General features: G+C 51.6%; 10 protein-coding genes across 10 annotated transcripts; 4 read left to right on the top strand and 6 right to left on the bottom strand.

The window, feature by feature from the left end:
• Positions 1 to 792: 792 nt before the first annotated feature.
• On the bottom strand, positions 793 to 1,523 carry BDW74DRAFT_115211 (putative extracellular thaumatin domain protein). Its single transcript, XM_073721887.1, has one exon. It carries the CDS (start codon positions 1,424 to 1,426, stop codon positions 896 to 898), a length of 531 nt encoding a protein of 176 aa, XP_073586771.1. The 5' UTR covers positions 1,427 to 1,523; the 3' UTR covers positions 793 to 895.
• Positions 1,524 to 2,475, bottom strand: BDW74DRAFT_115227 (uncharacterized protein). Its single transcript, XM_073721888.1, has one exon. The coding sequence runs from the start codon at positions 2,158 to 2,160 to the stop codon at positions 1,621 to 1,623; it is 540 nt and encodes a 179-aa protein (XP_073586770.1). The 5' UTR covers positions 2,161 to 2,475; the 3' UTR covers positions 1,524 to 1,620.
• Positions 2,369 to 5,975, bottom strand: BDW74DRAFT_115204 (Sec23/Sec24 family protein). Its single transcript, XM_073721886.1, has 6 exons — positions 4,531 to 5,975; positions 4,386 to 4,483; positions 3,996 to 4,336; positions 3,502 to 3,939; positions 3,263 to 3,454; positions 2,369 to 3,212 (listed from the first exon to the last, which is right to left on the bottom strand). Exons 1-6 carry the CDS (start codon positions 5,869 to 5,871, stop codon positions 2,578 to 2,580), a joined length of 3,045 nt encoding a protein of 1,014 aa, XP_073586769.1. The 5' UTR covers positions 5,872 to 5,975; the 3' UTR covers positions 2,369 to 2,577.
• Positions 5,976 to 6,117: 142 nt separating this feature from the next.
• On the top strand, positions 6,118 to 8,363 carry BDW74DRAFT_115188 (amino acid permease). The gene is made up of 7 exons (XM_073721884.1): positions 6,118 to 6,345; positions 6,396 to 6,796; positions 6,848 to 7,195; positions 7,249 to 7,563; positions 7,615 to 7,944; positions 8,014 to 8,085; positions 8,159 to 8,363. Exons 1-7 carry the CDS (start codon positions 6,289 to 6,291, stop codon positions 8,241 to 8,243), a joined length of 1,608 nt encoding a protein of 535 aa, XP_073586768.1. The 5' UTR covers positions 6,118 to 6,288; the 3' UTR covers positions 8,244 to 8,363.
• Position 8,364: 1 nt separating this feature from the next.
• Positions 8,365 to 11,743, bottom strand: BDW74DRAFT_115200 (cleavage polyadenylation factor subunit CFT2). Its single transcript, XM_073721885.1, has 2 exons — positions 11,419 to 11,743; positions 8,365 to 11,341 (listed from the first exon to the last, which is right to left on the bottom strand). The coding sequence occupies exons 1-2, from the start codon at positions 11,565 to 11,567 to the stop codon at positions 8,476 to 8,478; spliced, it is 3,015 nt and encodes a 1,004-aa protein (XP_073586767.1). The 5' UTR covers positions 11,568 to 11,743; the 3' UTR covers positions 8,365 to 8,475.
• Positions 11,744 to 12,887: 1,144 nt separating this feature from the next.
• On the bottom strand, positions 12,888 to 14,645 carry BDW74DRAFT_175825 (uncharacterized protein; the record flags this gene model as incomplete). The annotated part of the gene is made up of 1 exon (XM_073728442.1): positions 12,888 to 14,645. One exon carries the CDS (start codon positions 14,643 to 14,645, stop codon positions 12,888 to 12,890), a length of 1,758 nt encoding a protein of 585 aa, XP_073586766.1.
• Positions 14,646 to 15,208: 563 nt separating this feature from the next.
• Positions 15,209 to 16,913, top strand: BDW74DRAFT_189345 (FAD-binding oxidoreductase; the record flags this gene model as incomplete). Its single annotated transcript, XM_073731949.1, has 3 exons — positions 15,209 to 15,382; positions 15,441 to 15,926; positions 15,978 to 16,913. The coding sequence occupies 3 exons, from the start codon at positions 15,209 to 15,211 to the stop codon at positions 16,911 to 16,913; spliced, it is 1,596 nt and encodes a 531-aa protein (XP_073586765.1).
• Positions 16,914 to 16,944: 31 nt separating this feature from the next.
• On the bottom strand, positions 16,945 to 18,766 carry BDW74DRAFT_115167 (uncharacterized protein). The gene is made up of 3 exons (XM_073721883.1): positions 18,123 to 18,766; positions 17,369 to 18,072; positions 16,945 to 17,320 (listed from the first exon to the last, which is right to left on the bottom strand). Coding segments are annotated over exons 1-3 (1,125 nt in total). The 5' UTR covers positions 18,542 to 18,766; the 3' UTR covers positions 16,945 to 17,318.
• A 610-nt stretch (positions 18,767 to 19,376) lies between these two features.
• Positions 19,377 to 21,548, top strand: BDW74DRAFT_148479 (lipase ROG1 family protein). The gene is made up of 2 exons (XM_073723715.1): positions 19,377 to 19,590; positions 19,651 to 21,548. The coding sequence occupies exons 1-2, from the start codon at positions 19,505 to 19,507 to the stop codon at positions 20,981 to 20,983; spliced, it is 1,419 nt and encodes a 472-aa protein (XP_073586763.1). The 5' UTR covers positions 19,377 to 19,504; the 3' UTR covers positions 20,984 to 21,548.
• Positions 21,549 to 22,157: 609 nt separating this feature from the next.
• On the top strand, positions 22,158 to 23,108 carry BDW74DRAFT_148477 (uncharacterized protein). Its single transcript, XM_073723714.1, has one exon. It carries the CDS (start codon positions 22,252 to 22,254, stop codon positions 22,714 to 22,716), a length of 465 nt encoding a protein of 154 aa, XP_073586762.1. The 5' UTR covers positions 22,158 to 22,251; the 3' UTR covers positions 22,717 to 23,108.
• The last annotated feature ends 1 nt before the right edge of the window (position 23,109 follows it).

Below are 23,109 nucleotides of genomic sequence, written 5' to 3'. Positions count from 1 at the left end.
TTAGTTTTGACTTTACTCCAACCTAGGGGCTTGGAATAAGGCTGACGCCCACGTTTCGCACATTGTATAGCAGAGTTTGCGGGGGCGGGAGGTTAATCTTCCTTTCAGATTTATGTTGAGGGTATCATGTGAGTCTGGGCTAGATATAGGCGCAGACATTAGCGTTTGGTATTTGGGGTAGGAAGGGGGGGGTGGAGTGGATTGAGGCGTTGTTGGACAATAGGGAGTATGCAATTGATGGGTGGTAGAATCTATAGAGAATTCGAAGGGTGACCACAGCGAAGGGTGAGAGGTGACGGAATATTTCGGAAAAAGTAGAACGAGGGAAGCTCGGGGAAGAAGAGGCGGAAAGAGGAGTAATTGACGAAATCCGTACGGAATAGAGACAAAGGAATAGAGCCGGAGGAAGAACCAGCGGGAGCAGGAGGGGTAAGTGCTACGGTGGCAAGCGAACTACGAAGAAGCAAGAGCTACGCATTATGAAGCAAGGACAAAAAGTCATAGTCTATACGTCTATACATGATCATAGTCTGCATAGCAAGCCAAATAGATACATGTATAACTTGATCGCAATTGGGGGAGTAGGTACTCAACCCGCAACAGAAAGAACAACAAGACAAGCGATCTATGTAATCATAATCAATCATTTCCAAAAGTGCGTCAAGCACAAGGCATTGCCGTTCCCTTGAACGAAACCAAAATTCCCAAACCAAGCCGTTATCCTAAAAACCCCATCCTAGATTCGTCGAAAGCGTGAAGCGTAAACCGTGGCGGAGTATCATGAAGAAGAAGAGAAGTCGGGAATATAAAAAAAAAAAGAGCGTGGATATCATGAAGTTGCGCGAAAGAGCGTAAGAAAGGTAAAAGGCGCAGCCCCCCGTCAATCGGGATAAGCTTACGCACCGAGAGTCAGGACGAAGTTGGTGTCGATGGGGCAGCCGTGGGTGGCGTGGTCGTCCTTGGGCTGGAGGTAGGCCTCAGCGCAGGAGGTGTCGCCTGCATGGCAGTTGACGGCGGGGCAGTCGGTGGTGACCTTGCTGGGGGCAACGTCGAAACCGTGCTTGGTGAAGGTGGAGGCAGCACGGTCCATGTCGATGCACGACATGTCCCAGAAGATGGTCTCACCGGACTCGGTGTACTCGAATTGCAGGACGTCGGTCTGGTCCTGGTTGGTGGAGAGCTTGATTGAGACACCGCCGCCGTTGGGGTTGGTCTGCCAGCTCTCGGTGTAAGAGCCACCGCCCGCAGAGAGGGTGTGCATGTTGCTGACACCGTTGGTGACGGACCACGCGTAGACGTCAGAATCCATGTGGTTGACGATGGTGACACCGGCGCCGCCGCCGTCACGACGGACAACGGTGGGCTGAGGGAGAGCCGCGGTAAGGGTAGCAAGGGCAGCAGCAACGATAGCCTTGGTGAACATCATTTTGAAAGAGACTGACAAGAAACAAGAACGAAGTCTTGAATGAGAGATTGTGGTGGTTGAGTAGGTACTCAAGGGAATGTAAAGTGTCCGAAGACAAGAGAATGACTAGTCAAAGAGTGACTGAAAGATCGAATTGATCAAGAGAATGTTGGTGAGAAGAAGAAGAATCTTAGGCAGGGTCCTCGAGGCCCTCTTTATAGCTGAGATCCCCGGCCTGACATGGGGTCTTTCCCCACCGTTCCGCTGAGATGCAAGCCATTGCGATGGCGAAATGGAGCTGTGAAAAGAAAAAGGAAAAGGGTTCCACAGGGATCCAGACCCTGAGCATGTCGACGTGAGTGTTGCGTAGCTCCCCTGGCTAGTACCTGACCTTGACGCCACAATGATACCTGGAGGACAAGGAGGCCCACTCTTCCGCTGGATGGCTGCCGAATCGGTGATGCGGCTTCTCTGCCGCGGATGATCGCTAAGACGGCCGTGGCGGTACCAGCCGGCCGTGGAAGAGCCCGAGCCCACCTGGATGGTCGTGGAGAGAGCCGCAATAGTCGAACCCTGTGCGTGGCAATCCTGCTATACAAGGCTTGGTTCCAACAAAGGCAAGGTTGAGCATTACCATGGTTCAATGGAAGGACAAAAGAAGGCTCAAGAATTGTAACATCCCCAAGCCACCACTGAGTTAGTCGCCAATTCCTGGGTCGGGCTACGCGTCTCAATCCCTGGTCCTTTGTCCGCATCCTTGAGGACGATTTATCTCCGAGGCGTGGTCAGGGTATCGGCTTCAATAACCCCGATGGAGCCAAAAGATTGGCCCTCCCCTTGTCGACCGCCGTCCACGGTGGGCCACATACATTGCCGAAGTCCAACCCGACGGCACCTTCCAGATCCGGCGGGGGGCGCCGTCGACGATCGATCGCCTGTTCCTAGCTTGTGCTCTGTAATATCCTATTCATAACTCGGGGCCTGGGCTTGAGCTCTCCGGGGTGTTCTAGACGTTCTAGACCGTGGAAGTGGACTGGTCTGAGAAATTGGTCAACGGGACAGTGTGTGGTGAATCGAACCAACGGTGGTATATTGATATGCTCTCAAAGAGACCCAAAGATACAGATGAAACACAGGTAATGAAAGAACAGAATTAGATTTGGAATAGCTCTTTACCAATAGGGGGCCCGTAGCCCAGTCAAACCTGCCAGTGACCCCTCCGTAGCTGCCTCCTCGCGTTTGCGGCGTCCGGCAAGCTCCATGTTGATTTGCCGATGGATGTGCACCAACCAGTCGACATAACTCTGGGCCTCGTTGTTACGGTCCTCTACTAGCAACCGCGCGAATTCATACTCGGCACCATCGAGCCCTTGTCGCGCGAGTTGGATGGTGACTGCCTTTGACCCGCGAATGGTAGAGAAGTACTGGAGCAGATTGCGAACCTGCGCATTCAGATGTGTGTCCAGTATTGGAATGGAAGATGTTTGCGGGCTGAGCTCTGGCAAGGATGTCTGGCCAGGGCCGAAGAGATCCTCTAGCAGGTTAGGCGATACTTGCGAATGGATCCACAAGAGACACTGCTGTCCATCATCCACCAAGTATACCCCGCCTTCCTCGATCTTGGAGAAACTCGCCCGTAGGGAAGGCGGAACTTGTAGCTGGCCTTGTTCATTCGGAAATCCGTCTTCCGGCTGCATGTTGTGGATGGGAACAATCCTTGGGTACAGGTAGAGTGATAATTCGGTGCAGCCTATTGACCGTAGCATCCGAATATCGTGGATGCGTCGGTCTGTTGATTCCTGGCCGCCTGCACAAGAGATTAGTCAAAAGTCCTCTTAGTTACACCGGAGACTTTACCTTTGAAGGCCCGCGACTTTATCAAGCCCAGGATGAACATGGAAAACTCTTTGAGATTCTCCGGAAGCACAAGCTGACCAGGAGGGTGAGAATCAGAAAAGACCTTGCGGTATCCGCTAAAGATATCCACGGCCTTCTCCGTGATGCTCGATCGAATGTCTTTGAGGTTCTTGTCCAACGTTTTCGCGGCAGCTATTACAGTCAGAAACAAATCCATCGAGCGCGCAAGTAAAGCATACCTTCTTTAGCGATTATGCTCACAACCGCATCCTGATCGACGAACTTCATGGTCTCCAGTCTGCCCTCGTTAACTGCCGCCACTATGTTGATGCAGCGCACCCGACGCTGGCCGTTCGCAGATGTATACAACAACGCAGCTTGGAAATGCGCGTCCAGCTTTGTGTCTAGTTTGCCGTCGTAGCTAAAAAGAACGGCGATGGCTTTGTCGGCATCGATGGCGCCAATTTCAAGATCAGCGCCAAATGTATGCTGCACAAAGTTTCCGTGGTATGCTGCTACCTGCAGGCCGTTCGAGCATCGGACTTTCATCAGGGCCTGGTAGCCCGTCTCCCTTGTGACTGCATGCGCCACTTCCTCGGAGAGTTTCTGAATATCCCTCGGCGCGTGGAAGTTGGGATAGAAGAATGTCTCACCGCCGGTAACCTCGGGAACATGGCCTATAGAGGTTAGCACAAACGCAACACACGTCAATGACCACGAGTTGTCGACTTACCAATAGTGGCAACATCCATATAAGTGCCATTAGGCGCGGCTATGAACATGTCAACACCAACACCGGCCTCCGCCAACTTTCCTGCAGTTTCACGCCAGGCAGTATTATCCGTGGTGAAAAGCTTCCTTTCCGCATCTGTGCCATGGGCCTTAGGGTCATCCCGAAGCGCTAAAGCCCCAGGGCCCCACGTCGGCAGGGTGCAGATAGCGCCGATGATTTTACCACCAGTAGCCTGCAAGGCCGAGAGCGCTGCATTCAAGGCGGGGAAGAGAGCGGGCTCCGGAACCTTGACGCGGGAGAAAATGTTTGGTATCTGGTCCAGCAGAGAGGTAATCACATGCCTATTCGAGGTGAGCAAACGAAGCAAGAAACAGGATGTAGGGATCTTACTTTGACTCGTAAGGATCCACAAATAACCCTTCACTCAGAGGAACGAACGGTTCTTGTAGGTCCGTCATCACCATCATCTGCGCCTGTTGAAGTTTCGCCTACTTGCTGTTAGTGCGCTTCGTACACATCGAGAAAGGGAGCATACACTAAGATTGTAGAACTGGATCTCGCGGTCGTAGGTGACGATACCAATCTTCGACCCCTCGGGTATTCTTCGTGCTGGCGTAGTCTCATCGGGCGTTTCTGATGACTCTTCCTCGTAGAGCGCCTTCATGATACCCTTGCAGACACCCTTCAGGAAGCCTTTCTTAATGGATTCCTGACTAACATCAATCAGGAACAATGTACGAAGGCCAACGGGCTCCTTGTTCCAGTAATCCTTGGGTACGAGGAACTCGACGGTTCCCTGCATGAGCTCCGGACGCGACATGCGGTCGACACGCGACCCTGAAACATCAGTCGGGGCAAAGTAGTCGGGAGTAACGTCATTGGGGAAGGTGCACATGTTGCAAACGAATTTGCTACCGCCGGATCGGAAGGACATGAACGGGTTGATATATGTGCGGCAGCGGCGACACCGAGGGGGTCCTGCATCACCGAAATCGAGAACGGGAATCGGCTGTTCCCCGGCGTCGAGACGAGCGAACGGCTGCAATATCATTCCTAGCGGCAGACCGGTTGAGGAAAGGAAATCAGAGGAAGAAGGAATGTTGTTCAGCGTCAAGCGAGCATATTTCGGCGAGGAGTTGCCTTGGTCGTGAGCCACGAACGGAACGGCTGCGGGAGGAGGTAGATGGCGCTCCATTGTAGGATAGACATGGCTGAAGTAATATTGCGCCGGAATATCGCGAGAGCGTGGTATGCTAGGGATCTGCTCTGGGTCAATTCTCCCCTGAGTAGGGACCGTTCCATGAGCTGCCTCAGATGCGGCACCGAACGTCGGTTGTGGGATGCCCCCGGCAGCACTTAGAGCTGGGGAGACGGCGCGGGGAGCCTGATTCAGCCCGGTATTCAAAAATTGCGAAGACGGCTGTGGTAAGGCATCCCCCGGGCCGGTTGGCAGTTGTTGCGCCGCGGGTGCTGTCCCGATATCATGGTGTGCGTGACGGTGCTTTTTCTTCGAACTCCGAGCGGCTCCTTCTCCCATGATACCCAGCCCGCTCATTTGTGAGGCCAGCCCGGCCATTGGGTCAGCCGGTGAGCCCATAGCAGGCTGCGGACTAGTGTTGTATGCAAATTGGGACGGGGGTTGTAAAGGTTGTTGTACCGGCGGCGGAGAACCGTATGCGGAGGCGGGCCATTGTTGATTGCTGGGAGCGCCGGCTCCGTAATATGCGCCGGGCTGAGGAGGAGAGGGGCCAGGAGGAAACCCAGCAGGATGCTGGCCTGGGTAAGGAGCTTGGTGAGGATGTCGATTGGGATCGGAGGGGTCTTGACCAGGAACGACCCCCGGAGCGGGGGACTGATAGTAGTGTTGGTCCGCCATGACGGAGAAAGGGGAAAAGAAAATTAAACACTTATAAGTAAAGGTTCTCAGCACCAGGCCATTCCTGAGAAGGAAAACAAGCACCCTCAGGGAAGCTGTCGCGGTGGATGACGGACTGGCCTGAAATGACCACCTTCACCTTTCTCGGCACTCTAAACAAATCCCCGGATTTACTTATCTCCGGCTGTCCCCCATTATCGGCCTCGACCGACTGTTCTTCCTGCATCTCGACTCTTATCTCGATCTTTTCATCATGTGCTCTACATGCACTCTCGCAGAACCTGGCGGTGTGCGCTTCTGGGGATGTTGGCATCGTCCCGCTAGTTCCCAAATCACCGAGTCCTAGCCCTACACCAACACCATAGATAAGCTTCATACTCGGATCCAGGGACCGCGCCCCACCAGCGGAGTAGAGGGATGCCGACCCTCCACGACGACGATGAGCTTCTCCTAGCTCGCATCGGCTACAAACAGGTATGAAAACCAGTCATGTTATCAGTCCATCGCTCATCACTCAATCACAGGAACTCCGACGAGAATTCTCGAAATGGTCGACCATTTCCTATGCTATCTCCATCCTAGGAGTGTTGGGCTCCGTCCCAGCGACATTTGGTGCGCCTTTGGCTGCTGGTGGACCCGCAACTGCAGTTTGGTGCTGGCTCCTAGGCTCTATCATGGCCTTTTGCATTGGCAGTTCCGTGGCGGAGCTGGTCTCAGCATATCCCACGGCAGGTGGGATGTACTTTGTCACCAAGTATGTTGTTCCTGAGGAGCAGGTACCGATGTTCTCTTGGATCCAGGGCTGGTGCAACCTACTCGGACAAACGGCCGGTGTTTCTAGTGTGGCTTATACCGTGAGTCAAATGCTACTTGCTGCTGCAAGTATGAACTCAAGGCTGGTTGATGGAGGATACTCGTATATGCCGTACGCATCCATGGATATATGTCTTGCGCTGCACCTACTGACAGCTTGAAGAACTGCGTGGGATACAGTACGCTTGTCCATTGCGCTCCTGATCTTTCTAGGGGTCATCTGCTCAATGACAACAAAGTCGCTGCATCACATCTTCATCTGGTTTGCACCAATCAATAGTATGTTCTCCAAGTCAAGCCTGGTAGCTTCGCTATCTTATACAATACTTCCAGTCGCGGCAACCTTCATAATTTGTTTCCTCCTCCTATACAACACCCCCGACAAACAGCCCGCTAGCTGGGTCTTCACTCACGTTACCGACGGGTCAGGCTGGGGCTCCAAGCTCTTCTCCTTTCTTCTCGGTTTCATATCTGTTGCGTGGACCATGACCGACTACGACGGAACTACCCAGTTAGTGATACATACTCACCCAACAACCCAGCAACTATCTGACAAGCAACCAGTATGTCCGAGGAAACTCATGACGCTGCCAATCTAGGACCCGTCGCGATCCAATCCGCCGTCGTAGTGTCTGGCGCCATGGGATGGCTCCTGACGATATCCCTATGCTTTTGCCTTACCGACTACGAAGGCATCCTTAACACCCCAACGGGTCTCCCAGCAGCGCAAATCTTCCTCAACGCAGGCGGAAGAATCGGCGGCATGGCCATGTGGGGGTTCGCTGTGCTCGTCCAGCTCTTCACAGGGTGCTCCGCCATGCTCGCAGACACGCGAATGGCCTACGCGTTTGCGCGCGACGAGGCCCTCCCCTTTTCCTCGTATGCCTTCCCCAACCACCTGAACCATCCAGTACTAACAAACATATCCAGCACCCTCTCCAAAATAAACAAGTATACCCAAACCCCCGTCAACGCTGTCTGGTTCGTCGTCGTCTTCGCCATAGCCCTAAACTGCATCGCAATCGGATCCACCCAAACAGCAACAGCCATCTTCTCCATCACCGCGCCAGCCCTCGACCTCTCCTACGTCTCCGTGATCCTCGCGCACCAGATCTACAAGCATCAGGTTTCCTTTGTCGAAGGCCCATTTACACTGGGGAGGTGGGGAAGCTGGATTAATTGGGTTTCGATCATCTGGGTGCTGTTTATCAGCACGGTTCTGTTTTTCCCGCCGCATGTTCCGGTTACGGCGGAGAATATGTATGTGTCTTCTCTTTTCACATTTGTTTCTTGATGTCGGACTATGTTTGTGCTGACTTGGTGTGGCAGGAACTACGCGATTTTTGTTGGGCTCATCATTGCGGCTTTTGCGTTGGTGTGGTGGTGCGTTGATGCGAGGGGGTACGTCTATCTCCATAAGCCTTTCTCAGGCCCAACTTGCTTTGAGTTACAGGGACTGACAAACATCACTTAGGAAATACACCGGCCCCCGGACAAATGAGTACGTGCAGGAGATTGCGACTGAAGACTATACGGAGAACTACGGGACTATGGAGTGATATATATGAGTTAGGATAGACCGGACAGGATGACTAGACAACTAGATGGATAGAAATAGACGACTTCAAAGATAACAGCACTGCTTTTCACGTTTCATAGAATATATTGATTCATCAAGACTACATCTTATTCACGATGCTAAGAGGTATCGTATATAAAGTACATGAGGATAAATCAAACGCACCCCCGTATAATAGCATAGATCAGATACAATATGCATATGCAAATAAATCACCCCCCAGCAACAACAGCCAAGCCTTCATAGATCTTCTGCTTAACAGCCAGGAAGCTCCCAGCACCCTGCGCAATCCCCGCACTCGGCCCAGCCGGATAAGCAGCGGCCTCGATCTCAATCTTGCCAGAACCAGACTTTCGCACGGCAACGAAGCCATCGATGAGGAGCGTTCCCTCGCCGCGGAACTCGGCTTTGTGGCCGGCGGCCTGCATGATCTTGCGTAGATCCGCGAGGCGGAGATCGCCGACGTGCAGCGGTCGCGTCATGGATCTTGTTCCGGAAGCCATGCTGGCCGGAAGGGTGTCGAGGATGGGATAGTTGTCGGGTTTGTCGAGTGATTGTTTTGGCTCGATGGGTTCAGGTTGGGGTGTGGGTGTAGGTTCTTCAGCGGTGATTTCGCCCTCGACTAGCTTCTGTTTCTTGTTGGGTGAGTCTGTTGTCTCCTGGTCTGTTAGTGCGGGCTGGGGTGCCTTTAGCTGGCCTGTCAACGTGACTACGCCGAGCGCGCGAACGTGCTGCCATTTCAGCCGTCGCACAAGGCTGTTGCTTAGTTTGACGGTCCAGGCGCTTGTGTCGACACTGGCGTCGATGATCTCCCCATTCGCGGGGGTAAAGATGACCGCAGCTGTAGCTGATGATACATCACCAGACTTTGCGACCAGGAGTTTCTGGCATTCTGTGGCTAATGCCATTGTTTCCTCCTTCATTCCACCCACGAGGATCAACTTCCGCGGCTCAATCAGGGGGATCAACATCTCCAGACTCCGCTTATCGTGTATGCCAGTAAAGTCCACGAATGCAAGTCGAGCATTGATGGTGAGAGTCGCCTTTTCATAGATGGCTTTCGCCGGACCTTCAAATGCTTTGTCGTCATCTTCATCCGGACCCGCTGCCGCGTCGGCGTCGTCGCCATCTTCCGTCAAGCTGAAATTATCAAGCATATCTGCATCTTTTCTCTCGGCATTGTCAGGGCCTTGTTTCCGTGCTGTTCCAGCGGCAGACTGTGTCTCATCCCAGCGGCGTTTCTGGCCTAGCTTAAGTTGTGATTCAGTTCTGCGCTGCTGCATGTCGATTTCCTCGCGCTCTTCGGCACGTAAGTATTCTTCGGGTCGAATGAGTTCTCCATATTCATCGCCTTTCTTTCTCGGCGCTACATAGGGAAACATTCGCTCGCGGCCCTTCTTGCCGCGGACATCGTAGTCGAAGACATTCTTCCGCCGGAGCAGGACGTTGACACCCAAGTCTTCGTCAGAAAGGCCCAGTTTGTTGCGATTTGAATGAGCCAATGAAGTGGAGAAGTTCAGAACTCGTCCTTGTTGTTCAGAATCAGACTCTTCGGATGAAGAACTAGAGCGATCATCCAGGACATCAGCAGCCGTATCGAGGTTTTCCTGGCCTCTTGCCTGTGCTGTATCCTGGAATTGTCGCTTAGTGGCAAGATATTGTTGATACAGCAGCTGTTCTCCCGACTCTAGCGGCGCGCGCTGTATATCTGTCCAAGACAGCTCCCTTCCGCCACTGTGCACCTGTTCGAGCATCTCGCCATCGGATCCCTTCTCCAGAGCAACTCCGTCGGTTCGTTCTTCGTACCACTGCCAGATCATGCTACCGAGGGTCCTTCGGTGGGTCTCGTTTTGTTTGTCGGCAAACTTGCGATGATGTAGTGGGTCGGTAAGTAGAAGAAGGTTATTTTCACCCCCGGCCAATAGCCGTAAAGACTCCTTCGCGAAGCCCCAGTCCAAAGAGGAATCAGAAGCAAGGATGACCTTCGGCGTTGGGTCACTGAGCAGTTTTTCGAGCTTCTTCTTTCGCTCAACCGTCCTGAGATGCTTGAAAGTGAAAGGACCCAAGCCCTTGCCGTCCGCCTTATTTTGGCGCGCATCGGAGCGCTGCCCGTCAGTAATTTGTCCAGCAGTATCTGCAGCTTCCGCAGCCTCGAATTCTCGCACGATACTTTCATCCATCCATTCTAACATACTCCTCGCGAGCCTCATAGTCGTATTAACTTTCCTGCCAGCCAGATATAATCCACCTCGTTTCAGGACATCGTCTTGGGTGTCCCTGGTGGCATCACGCCAAGCATGCTCTAGTGCATAAGCCAACTCAAGCACCCGCGCACTCGTGTCGGTCGGGATCAGCACAGTGCCACCTTTGACAAGAGTGCTCCGAATCATATCTAATAGCATTTCATCGCGCTTCTTCCTTCCACCATGAAGAGCGAACTTGTCGCCACCGCGAGTACTGCAGATCAACGCTGTAGGTTTCCGCAATTGCTCAATGACTTCTGTTCCACTGGCTCCTGATCCTCCGAACCAGGCTGCACCGGCAACTACACTCTCTCGAGCTTGGTTCCAGTCGACAGCATAGACAATAGATTCCATGCCATGTTGAATATGCCATATCGTTCCGCCCACAGTATGACCAGCGTTGTAAGCAGTGAGCGTAAGACCGTTTAGCGGAGGAGAAAAGGGAGACGGGATAGGCTGGTGCGGCTGCGAGTACTTCAGCGGCTGAATAAGGGAGAAGTATCTAGCGATTTCCTCGGTTGTCGGAGGTTGCAGTAATATCCGCCCGGCCCTGGTGGCGTCCGCGTTGCCATCTGCCTCGGTTATAGATGCAGCGGACGCAGCGGATGTCGAAGCACCGGGCTCGGAGATGGAGGCTTTGGGCAGGAAAGTCGCAGCTAGCGGCGCGGACTCGTACAGATCTTGTAGTAGGGTGCGCCCCAGCGCTATAACAGGACTTGTCGCATAGACGGGTATCTGGGTAAAGAGAGGGAATGTCTTGCAGCAATGAACGTAGGCACCGATGTGCGAAGGCGTCGCGTGTGTCAGGAGGATAAGTGAGAGCGTAGAGACATGTCTAAGCAAGAGCAAGACCAACGTTAGCTTTTCAAATACAGTCAATGAACTTCAATAAAACCGGCAAGGGCAAGGTACTTCTCCAATTCCACCAGGTCGAGCGGGTCGAATGTGTCATCCCAGCCAACGTCCACAAGAATCTTTACCCCGCCATCGAGCTCTAGGATAGACTGAGACGCCTTGGAGGCCGACGATTGGGCGCCGAGCAACGGAGTAAAGGTAAACATATTTGCATGAGCTGTCGACCAAGGAAAACTTCACGACGCGGTCGACAGATAGCTGCTTGTTCAAGGCATCGGTCCGGTCTCAGAGGCGAAGATCGACGGTCAGCAAAGAAATATGCTGGAAGTATCCTTCAGCGCAGCTCTTGCCTAGCACAGAACATAAAAAAGCGACAAAGAATGGCAGGACGAAGGCGTTGAGGTCAGTACCGGAGCACGAGGAAAGCCGAGTGAAACAATGAGGTTTGACGTGTTTGCATGCTGCTGACATAATGTGAAGACAGAGTCTTGGCACTTTCGGCCCAGAACAAATTATGGGGCTCTGTATACTCTTGGGCAATTAGGGCTAACGTAAATGCACGGTCTTGTCCCCTTTCCCCTGGCAGATCCTATGAAGAACCAAACATTATTCTTGACAAGTGCAGGCAGAAAGATAGCAAGCAATTTTGAACACAGATCACTCACAATTATCTTCGTCCATGAACGTGCTCAACAAAAGCACTAATAATACACTCAATTTTGCCAGATACTCAGTACCACCTAACCCCTAATCAGAATCATCTTCCACTTATTTTAATTCATACTTGAACAATCAGTCATTGTCAACTGTCATACCAGACTAGCCATCATACAGGACACCGGGCGAATTTTCCTTTGTAGCGACGACGCTCATCATCCAATAGCTTGCTGACAGTCCCCCAACATCAGCTCCAGCGATCCCATTCAAAAATTCAGCAGCATGAGACACTAGGACTCCCGCATCAGTCATGGTCTTCTTGTCCGAACCATGCCGTGTAACATCCAGCGCCATCAGAACAGTCTCCACATACTCCGAGAAACTAATCTTGCAGAAATCCTTCGTGAGCTGAAGTCGTGAGACTTCCGCGAGTTTCTTGTCTCCAGGTTTATCGGTGAAAGCTTGATACAGGCCCAAGGAGGTCCGGTAGAGCAAGAAATAGTCAATGGAAATCTCCCGGGATTCGAGATCGAATACATCGCGTAAATCCTTAAGTAGCTCTTCTGGGTCCGATGCTGTCTGCTTGGTGTTCATTGTGTTTGCGCGTCTATTGTTCGTGGTGAATGACTTCCTTATCCAGCCAGCATCAGACTTGTGCCACTGGGCTGGTCGAGGCCGTTATAAATGTTTGACATGCTAAGCCCCACCTCGTCGATTGCACTGCGGTCTAAACATTTTGTGAGCATGCGTGACACAGGGGCTAGAGCCTCCAGACACCGTTTTCCTTTGCTTGAGGGCATTGGCGGAGCCGGACGCCGTTTTTTAGAAAGGCTGGTCACAGGAATACCGTTGCTGAGCGCAAAGCTGTTTCAGTACCGCAGCATTGAAGCTTGCCTGCCGCCCACAAACAGGCCATCTCCATGGAGAGTCAAGAGTAGTTCCATGTCCTTCCACTCTTTCTTAAGGCGTCTTTCGCGGTGTAGTGCATTGTACAAGTGACATGCGCACAGGATGACATTGGAAGTCGATGGGAAATGGATCCCTATTTCGTGAAACTTTGCTTTGATGCTAGACAACCAAGTGCCGCTGAGAAGAGGGTGTATTTTAAGAAGCTTGTGCGGCTCTTGGCAGTTGTGTAAGAGCTCGTCATCATTCCATAAGAGTCGGACTGTTTCACTGATGGGCGAGTCATTACCTTCGGCATTCAGCGCGGCAGGTCCTGGAAAATTATGGTCTGTGCGGAAAGCCTTCGTCGATGAGATTGTGTCGCGGACATGGGCTGAAAACTCGTTGAGATCTTCGAACCCGCGGGTAATGGGATCTCCTTTTAGGGCGTAGTGGATATCAAGGAAGGTCTGTAGACCAAAAAGCAGGGAGAGCGTGATCTTTCGTGTTTTGAACATGACTTTCAAGTCCTTGGTAAGCCGGTCCTCCACAGGCATCGGCGAAATCTTCCCATAAGCAAAGACTTCGAGCAAGGCCTTTTTCAATATCGCCTGGTCTTCCAGAAACATCATCACTGTGACTCTAGTCTTTTTGCTAGAAGTCGGATCGTAATCGCCATGTTGACAGCCAGTGAATGAAAAGCATCTGGATAGTTCTTTACGTGATAGTCCTTGATCCAGAGCTTTGAGGACCCTCGATAAGAGCATGTAAGTCGGCCAGAGAGGGAACAGCCATCTTGTTCGTTCGTACACCGCAGGACACAAAAATGTTTCCAGGCATCCGACATGCCTTTCATTGCCATAGCTAGTCAATTGATATTGAGCGCTTTGTTCTAACAGCTGCTCAAAACCGCCGACTTTGTCGAAGGTAGGCTTCATGTCATCTTTCAGACTCTTGAGAAGGTCGAGCGCTGTATTTGCTGTGCCCGATGCCGTGGCCAGAGAGTAGGTGCCCTTTCTATAACCCAACCACGTTTTGAGCGTAACTCCACGAATCGATTTATAACGGCTAATCAACGACACAAAGCTAACATGTGCTTCTTCTGTGTCTCTATCGCCTCCCGTCTCGTAAGTGACATTCGAAGGCGACTGCGGTAGAGAAACAAGGCAGGTCTCAGACGAGTCGCTCTTGGTGGGTTCTTGTACAGAAAGCTGAGAGAATATGTTCGGATGATTGACGTTGTTGTTTGCGTTCCGGTTGCGGGCAGGAGGGGGTTTATGTGATGAGACACCCCTCGTCGGAGGTCTTAGGATAGCTCGAACCTTTTCCAGTTCTTTTATGAAATGTAGATGTGTCGCGCGTGTAGGATAGAAGCTGGGGTACAACAAGTTGTGTTCTTTTCGCCGTGCAATACAACGGTCAAGAGTATTAGAGAAGCGTGGGAAATCTGCGAGCTGACCGGCATGATACTTCGGGTCGATGAAAACAGCCAAATTGCCGTATTCCTCGATTTCGAGCTTATGAACAGCCCGAGCTGGCTCTGAATGTTCTGATTCAACTCTCTTGGTTGGGTTCAGAGGGTCCAAGTGTTTCTGAGGGGTCTTGTAGCTCTTGGCCGGTTTTGGTCTTGGTGAGGGTGCGAGCGCGGCTCCCGAGTATCCCAAACGTTCCGCAGTGTCGATGAGCCATTCTGCGACAAAGTTGGTATCTCTCTTGTACTGTTGATAGAGACTGTCCTTCATCTTGAGGGCTATAGCAAAGATTCACACAGAGTGGGTGGGGGTGAAGGATCGGACGGACAGGGGAGAGATGGAGTCCGTGAAAGAAAGACGAGATCTTTCACCAGTAAGAGAGCCCTCTAGAGCTTTACTCCAAGTGCACGAGTCGCACTTAATCTTGGAGTGAATAAGTCCAAAATGAGGCAGCATCTAATTGGTCCAGATTCCAACGGTGCTAAGTTCAACTGCATACGTTCCCACTTCAGCAGAACCCTAGCTGCATGAGGCAGCCACCAAGAGTGAATTTGTGACAATGACGGTGAATGAAGACTTTTCTGGCCAGAAGCCATCAGGCCATAGGTTGTTTTCAAGGAATTCCCATTCACTCCATGGTTGGAGATGAATGGGCCTGCGCCCTGCCAGTATAAATTGGTCTCGAGTCCCTGAGATGTTTCTTCTTTTCTTGCCCTCCACATCCTCTACATCTTCTTCATTCTCACTTCCACTGTTTCTTCTCTTTCTTAACTTCTTTCCCTTGTGACTCCGTGTGCTCAGATCTCCAGATTTGTTGACCACCCATAGAGACTATGAAGTTTCTGAAGGAAACCATCGTCGCAGTGTGCGCTGCAACTCAAGCTCTGGCTTTGCCCAGTCAAGCTTCGACTGGTAAGACCGAAGCTGCTCTTGCGAACCTAGGAGTGGACGTCGCGACAATCCCTCAGTTAAGTGGCAATCCCACAGACAACGGCTGCGAGATCGCTGTGAGTTCCCTGGTTTTATGATGGTATAGGACGTTTATACTGACAACTTCGGCCACAGTGTTATGCCTTGAACCATATTTTCGGCCCCGAGAAAGTCATTGCGGACAACACCACTGCCTACCAGGACATCGTGCAGTCGTACTGGTCAGCCCAGCAGGGAGAAGTCAAGCCGTCTTGCATTTTCGCTCCCACCGTTGACACCGATATTTCCATTGTCGTCCTCCTTTCGCAGCTCACGCAATTCCCGTTTGCAGCAAAGAGCGGCGGTCATGCTGCGTTTGCCGGTGCCTCAAATAGCCAAGGAGGTGTCACAATCCTATTCCGCGATCTCAATGAAATTACTCTAAACAAAGACAAGTCGGTTGCCTCCATTGGACCGGGCAACAACTGGGGCCAGGTGTACAAAGCCTTGGAGCCTCACGGTGTTACCGTTGTCGGTGGACGCATGTCAGACATTGGCGTTGGAGGCCTCCTGACCGGCGGTGGCATCTCCTATTTCTCGAATCTGTATGGCTGGGCTCTGGATAATGTGGAAAGCTTTGAGGTATGTGCGGTATTCAAGTTTCATTGGAGGTGGTCTCTTAACACAAAGCAGGTCGTTAGCGCGATAAACGGAGAGATTCTCACGGCAAGTGCGACTCAACACGCTGATCTCTACTGGGCGTTGCGCGGTGGAGGCAACAACTTCGGCCTTGTCACCAAGTTCAATCTGTACACGATTCCGAACACTTTACTCCGAGGCGGCGCCCGTGTCTTCAGCGAGGATCAATTCCCCAACGTCATCAATGCGTTCGTGGACGTGGCCGAAAAGGCGAACATCGACCCTAACGCTCAGCAATATGTCCTGTTCGCAAACTTGGGCGGAGCAAACGTTGCGACTGCCGAGTTGACCTATACCTTGAACGTCAGCAACCCTGCCATATTCGAAAAATACCATGCAACGCCGGCGATTTCAGACTCTACCAGCTCGCGATCTATGTCTCAGTATGCTGAAGATGGAGCTGCCCAAGACCCATATGGAATGCGTGAAGTCTTCTGGAATCATTCGTACAAACTGGACGAGGATTTCGCGAACTGGGTAGTCAAGCTGTGGCTATCGGTCCTCCCTCGCATATCTAGCATCCCCAACGCAATGGCTGGACTTACGTTCCAGGCTATCACAGACCCAATCCTTGATAGTATGTCTCGTGCTTGCGGTAATGCTCTGGGACTCGATACGTCGAACGGCCCGATCCTCTTGCTGCACATTCTCGGGATGTGGAATGGCGCCTCCAGTGACGATGCTATCTATCGCCTAATCAACGACTTTTTCGCCAATGCCAACGCTGAGGCAGAGTCTAGGGATCTAGGTAATGAGTTCATTTACATGAACTATGCGAGCCATGTCCAAGACGTGATTGCCAGCTACGGCGCGGACAACAAGGCCAAGCTGCAGAAGATTGCTTCAAGATACGACCCTGCCGGTGTCTACCAAACGCTTCAGCCTGGCCATTTCAAGCTGACGCGTAGTCCAGTACCTAATCTGTACTGATCACATGTGCTTTTGCTTTGGCTTCACGAGTTTATGACCAGGTTTAAAAGGTTCGCATGGGAGGCGCGTGATTAAGAACTGGCATTTGTAGCGTTAGCAACATTCAAAAGCCACCGAAATAATGACAGCGAGTCTTTTTTTGTAACTAAATACATCTAACAAGAAATAATACTAGCCTCAGTCGCGGCCAGAGTAGCATGCCATGGCTATCAAGAAGCCAGGACCGAAACATGATATTACCGTAGAGTTTTAGTTTGGCTGCTCATAGGCTCTTGAGTGCGATCGCAATCAATAGCAGGCTCAAGTAGGAGCCTGTGAGGTTTGAGGCTTAGTAGAGCTGTGCATCATAACCTGTAACAGACATGTACCAGAAGATTCAGCCGAAGTCCGGACTTGTATTACCTACTCTTGCTCATCATCAGCATAGGTGAGTTTAAATGGATAGTCCAACTTACAAAGCTGGCCTCCATGCTTCTCACGGGCACGACTTGCTGCAGTCTTTTCAGGATTTTGCTCTCGCCATTTTCGCGTGTAGTTGGCGTTTTTCTTCCTGAATTTGGAAAGTGCCTCATCCGACATCAATTCAAGTCGCCGATGGTAATATCTTTTCTTTTCCTGAAGACGTTTCGCACGGGCTTCGGGGGTTTCGTCACTCTTGCTTGGATTTTTGGTCCGCGTCTTGGTAGCCTCCTTCGGGGTAGATATGACAAGATCCCGAGGCTCATCAACCATACTATTCTCAGAATTGATGTCGACAATAATGTCAAGATCATGACAGTTATCTTGTGGAGCGGGCTCCTGCATGCTTGCCTGAGAGCCTTCTACGTTATGATTGATTTGCTGGACCTCTTTCTGTACTTCGTCGGGCATATTGACGCGAGCCGACTCACACAAAGCAAGTTGTTTACATGCTCCATACCAAGATAGGACATCTTTTGGGCTCCCATAGACACATGAGTTGAGTAGCTCTGGCTGGCTGGTCGAGTAGGCACCAAGAATCGAAGCAAAGATAGCCGCCGCAAGTGTGTTCATGTCACGGCGGAAATTATCATCTTCTGCACCACCGAACCTTCCCTTCGAGTACTGAAACAGTTGCACGAACTTTGACTCGCGCTGGGTACTTTGGTCGGACGCCAATTCTATATGTAGAGCCTTCTTTCTAGAGATGAACAGTCAGCGTGTGTAGATAGGGCACTTGTGCAGACTCACTCATCACCACCACGGCTTTTGTGGCCATCTTTGTGCGGGACTTGACCTCCATGTTTGTCCATGTTTGAACCCACATATATCCAATGAGTATTGCCAGTTGGGTTACTGAGTTCGTATATAAGCTTAAGATGTACCCCTTCATCACTAATATGCACCTCTGGAAGCGCTAGAAAGTCGTTGAAGCTGGGAGGATCTAGCTTATCAAGAAGTTCGAGTACAGCTTGCGAAGTGTGCGCAAGTATGCATTCGACGAGATAATTGGAAGACTTGCTCGCAAGGGATCTCTGCCACTGTAAACCCGAGTCCTTGACATATCCTCTGAGAAATACTATTGTCTTGAGAACTCTAGTTGCGAAGATTGGCCAGATGTCTGCCAGAGTCAACGCAAGAATCGGATCATCCTCCTTAGTGTTACCCATGACGAAGTTCCGTATCGGGGAACGAATTGATAGCTGAGTAGTATGGCTGGGAAGTAGACAAGCGTATAAGAAGAGATAAAAATAGGAGGCGTATCGTGTTCCGAGTCGGAGTGTAGGCCGCGAAGGGGGACGGGCAATAAGACGAAAAAGACAGGTTCGGCTGGAGCAGCGAAGAGAAAAAAGGCCTTCAAGACCTGTTACGGAGCGCTAGTGCAGGTAAATGCTAATGCTTGTAGACTGTTGCCTTTTCGCTGATCGTACCATGGTCTGTGTTGCTTGGATGCAGTTGCCCGGTGACCCATCACTGGTGGAAGAGAAGGCACTGCAACCTAGGTAGTCAGCGCAAAGGCAGCACTCCGCTTGTCCTGCTGAGGATCTAGTAGAAGACGGTTGATTCCTCTGTACAGAGAACAATTGGGAGGCTTGATATGGCTTCCCATCGTGTCCTCCCCTAGCTGGAGTGGGAGGGCTTCAGCATCCGACTGTTCTTCTTCTTGCCTGCACGCAGTAACAGGTGAGCAGCCATCGCAATTGCAACAAATCCGGTCTTTCCCCTACCTTGTTTGTGACGTAATCCCAATGCTGGCAAGAGGCACGAATGATTCTCAGTCGCTAGTACTTGAAGAGCACTGAAGTGTCCAGATAGAAGAAGCGAGAAAGACGACGATAAGCGCCAAGACTTCCCGATACGGAAGGACCTCGTTAAATCCGGCAAGCGCCGCTTAGGTCCGCGGGTTCTTTGTCGCTGTCAGCTGGCTGAATGATTGCGCCTCCCCCTGTGCCCAAGTCGAGTTATAAGGACACAGGGGAGTTTCTCTGTTTATTCTCACGAGACCTGACTCTGCTTGTCTCTGATCTACTCCGTATATATACCTACATACATATACCACGGAAGCTAGAATTCCTTTTGTTTACCTCGACAATATAAACACCCCACTCGATCTACGGTCGGCTCGCGACGGGATGGATCCGGAGATTCCCGACCCTGGCAGCGCTACGGCGATTGAGACATCGTCAAAAGCAGATCACCTCTGCGTGTTAGTCCATGGGTGAGAAACGGCGCTGTGCATTGCAGTAGACAGCTAGCTAATATGTGACCTTTTCAACAGACTATGGGGCAACCCTTCTCACATGGGCACCATCGCATCGGCCCTGCGAAAACGCTACGACGAAAACCAACTACACATTCTCGCCGCGGAGTGCAACACCGGAAATCTCACGTACGATGGCATTGAAGTGTGCGGCGAGCGACTCGCCCAAGAGATTGAAGAGACCCTGAGCAAACTAGAGACCGATGGGCACAAAATCCAGAAACTGAGCGTGGTCGGATACTCCCTAGGAGGACTGATATCGCGATACGCGATCGGTCTGTTATTTGCCAGGGGCTGGCTAGACGATGGCAAACTCGAGCCGGTCAACTTCACGACATTCGCATCCCCACACCTCGGAGCCCGCGCTCCAGTTAGGGGTGCACAGAATCTGCTCTTCAACGGGCTAGGTTCACGCACAATATCGACATCTGGAAAACAAATGTTCTTGGCCGATACCTTTCAGGGCACAGGGAAGCCACTGCTTAGTGCTCTCGCAGACCCGGACAACATTTTTATAGAAGGACTGAAGAGATTCAGAAACCGGTGCGTCTATGGCAATGTGGTCAACGATCGCACCACGGCGTTCTATACCACAACTTTCTCGAGCGAAGACCATTTTCGTGACCTGGGGAACCTGAACATCAATTATCTGGAGGGATACGCGCCAGTAGTTATTGATCCGGACGTATACATACTTCCTATCACTGAGCAAAAGGAGCGACCCCGCTTTCCGTCGCGGGCATGGCAGAGCATTCGAAGCTTCTTCCGCAAGTTACCGTTCTGGCTCTTCTTCTGCCTCATCCTGGTGATAGCTATTCCAATCTTCCTCGTCTATTCAGTTCGGGAGACTTTCCGCAGCCGTGAACGCATCCGCGAACACGAAGAGGGCACTGGGAGTACCTTCAGGAGCTACCGCGTACCGCGAGGCCTTAGGAGAATCCAGACTGCGATGGATGAGGTCTTTGAGAATGCAGCAGCAAGACAAGACCCCGACTATATACCCCCCAGCGTGGCCCCCACAGACGTAGAGTCTCAAGCAGGGTCACCTATCTACAAACCTGAGACACAAACTGATTCACCATCTACGACATCCGGAGCAGAAAACTCGACTGACAACGCAACCCAAGTAAAGAAGGCCAGGTGTGGAGTAAGAAGCCCCACCCTAGCCCTTACCCCGGATCAATTCTCCATGATCAAGTCTCTCAACGCCGTGGGTTTCCGCAAGTATCCAGTTTACATCCACAACCACGAGCGTACCCACGCGGCGATCGTGGTTCGAGCAGATGATCCGGGCTACGCAGAGGGTCACACCGTGATCAAGCACTGGCTTGACCAAGAATTCAAAATATGAAACACTACCGTAATACCGGTTTTGTGACTAGTTCCGCATGGCGCGAAATCAATACCGCGCTTGTGCTGTACGGTGTATCTACGGAGTACAGATGTACAAGTCTTGGAATCGGAATGAGGGTGGAGACCGGGGTACATGTACATGCCGCTAAACCCCGGATGACTCCAGCCCCAGCGAAAGATCATCTCTCCTGGCTCCCCGTCGGACTAAATCACGACCGCTGGTGTGATAGGCTCCCCTGCAAGCGAATCTTTAGATCCAACTAGGGGGGAGGGAGAGGGGCACTCGTGGACGGAGGACGGATCCCCGCCCCGCTGCTAAGAGCCCCGGCCTGTCGCATCCAAGTCCTCGGTTCCTGATTCATCGCATCTCTCTTCCGCATGGTCCGATATTCATCCATCTTCCCTTCGCATCACAGGTATTTTGAGTCATGTCGGGCTGTGCGACTGCAGCAGAGATGCAACACTCTCGCGCTTTACTCCACTCGTTATCCTCTCCTATACACTACTAATAATACCTAATTAGAACATAGACACCATTAATCAATCAATCACTTAATCCCCGCAATGATCTGACCAGCTCCACCAGCGTACCATTCCCCCGCGCTGCACGCACATCACATCCCCGCTGCGCATCCTTTCCCCACTGACGTCGTCGCACATGGCCTTTAGGCCAGGTCTGAGTTGAGCACTGACAGACATCAGAAAGGTAACAATAGCAATAGCAGGAGTATAACAGCCACAACTATGACTGTGACGAACCTAAAGAACAGACCAACTCTGACTCTATCTTTGATCGAGCCCGGGATTGCCATTTCTGTTACACCCGTTCTCGTTCTAATGACTCCAAACCCGACTATAGTACCACTGCTATACCCTAGGATATCCCGAGGCACACTACTACGGACTACGGAGTACTAATCACTAGCGGTAAACAAATAGGCTATTCGAGGTAGCCATATCCCGCCCAATGTACTTGCAGCCCGTGTCTATCCAATTTCGGAGCTCGCCACAGCTTCCTTGTGGACCCGAATTGCATTCGACCTCTCCATCCATCGTACGATTCCCTACCTAGCATCTCGGGGTGGCGACATCACTAGAGCCGTTCCATTCAGCCTCAGCCTCAGCTCAGTAATCATCCTCACCCCGTAACTATCCCGTCCTTACCATTACGCCGTATCCGTTTATTCCCGCACGCACTGAGAAGAGAATGGGTGGCTAGGCGCCCCTTACTCCGGAGTAATATAGTTGCCTCCAGCTCCACTGTAGATGGGCAGTGTAATGCAGTGCTTCGGACGAGCATCCTCCTACTGGACGGAAAAGCGTGCCTCTCCGTGCGACGCTGAGCCTGACACCCGTCTCACTCTGATTCTGAGTAAGGTTGTACGACATCAGCACATGCATGCTTATTCCTGTGCTCGGCGCGGCAGAGATATCGGGAGTGGCTTTTGTGGCGTTCCGTGGCGGCCGTGGCGCTCGTTTGTTGCTGCTGCCAGATGCTGCTGCGTTCTGTACACGGTCGTCACTGTGCATTGTGTGTATCTAAGATTAGGCCAGCCGCCAGCCTGCAGGATGCTGAGAACTGAGGGACTTGGGTTCAGGCGAGGCCGCGAGGAGGCTTTGTGGCGTTGCGGCGTGCCTAGTGATGGGCGGCGCTGCATGGGTTGTATGGAATGGTGTGGAAGGGGACGGGATGGCTACGTGACTTGGGTTGGACAGGGTGGATGCTTGTAGGACGTGGTCTGTGCCATGCTAGTTGGTGGCTGGCGTCTGTGCGCTTGCTTATGGTCTTAGGGTTCTACGCCATACTGGCGGTGTCGGATTTTGATTCCTTCTGCTGATCATGGAGAAGAGGGATGCTTCTGGGCTACTAGGATTGTGAGAGCCTATGCTTTGGAGGGAATGATCTGTTTAGGGAAGAATCATTCTTTGTATTTTGTAGCCAGCTACCGAAAGAATAAACATATAGTAATCTATGAGACATCCTTTTCCCAGTAAGAATAAAAAAAAAAAAAATGTAGCAAAATAGGGGGCAGAGAATTATATAGGGGAAGCCATGACATGAGGGGAATCTAGAGGGTAGCATATAAATGTGAAGAGGAAGAAAAGGAAAAAAAAAAAAAAAAA

This window comes from Aspergillus multicolor (genome assembly GCF_047715735.1).
Source record: "Aspergillus multicolor strain CBS 133.54 unplaced genomic scaffold BDW74scaffold_5, whole genome shotgun sequence".
Lineage (NCBI taxonomy): Eukaryota > Fungi > Ascomycota > Eurotiomycetes > Eurotiales > Aspergillaceae > Aspergillus > Aspergillus multicolor.
This window is presented reverse-complemented; position numbering and strand designations above follow the sequence as displayed.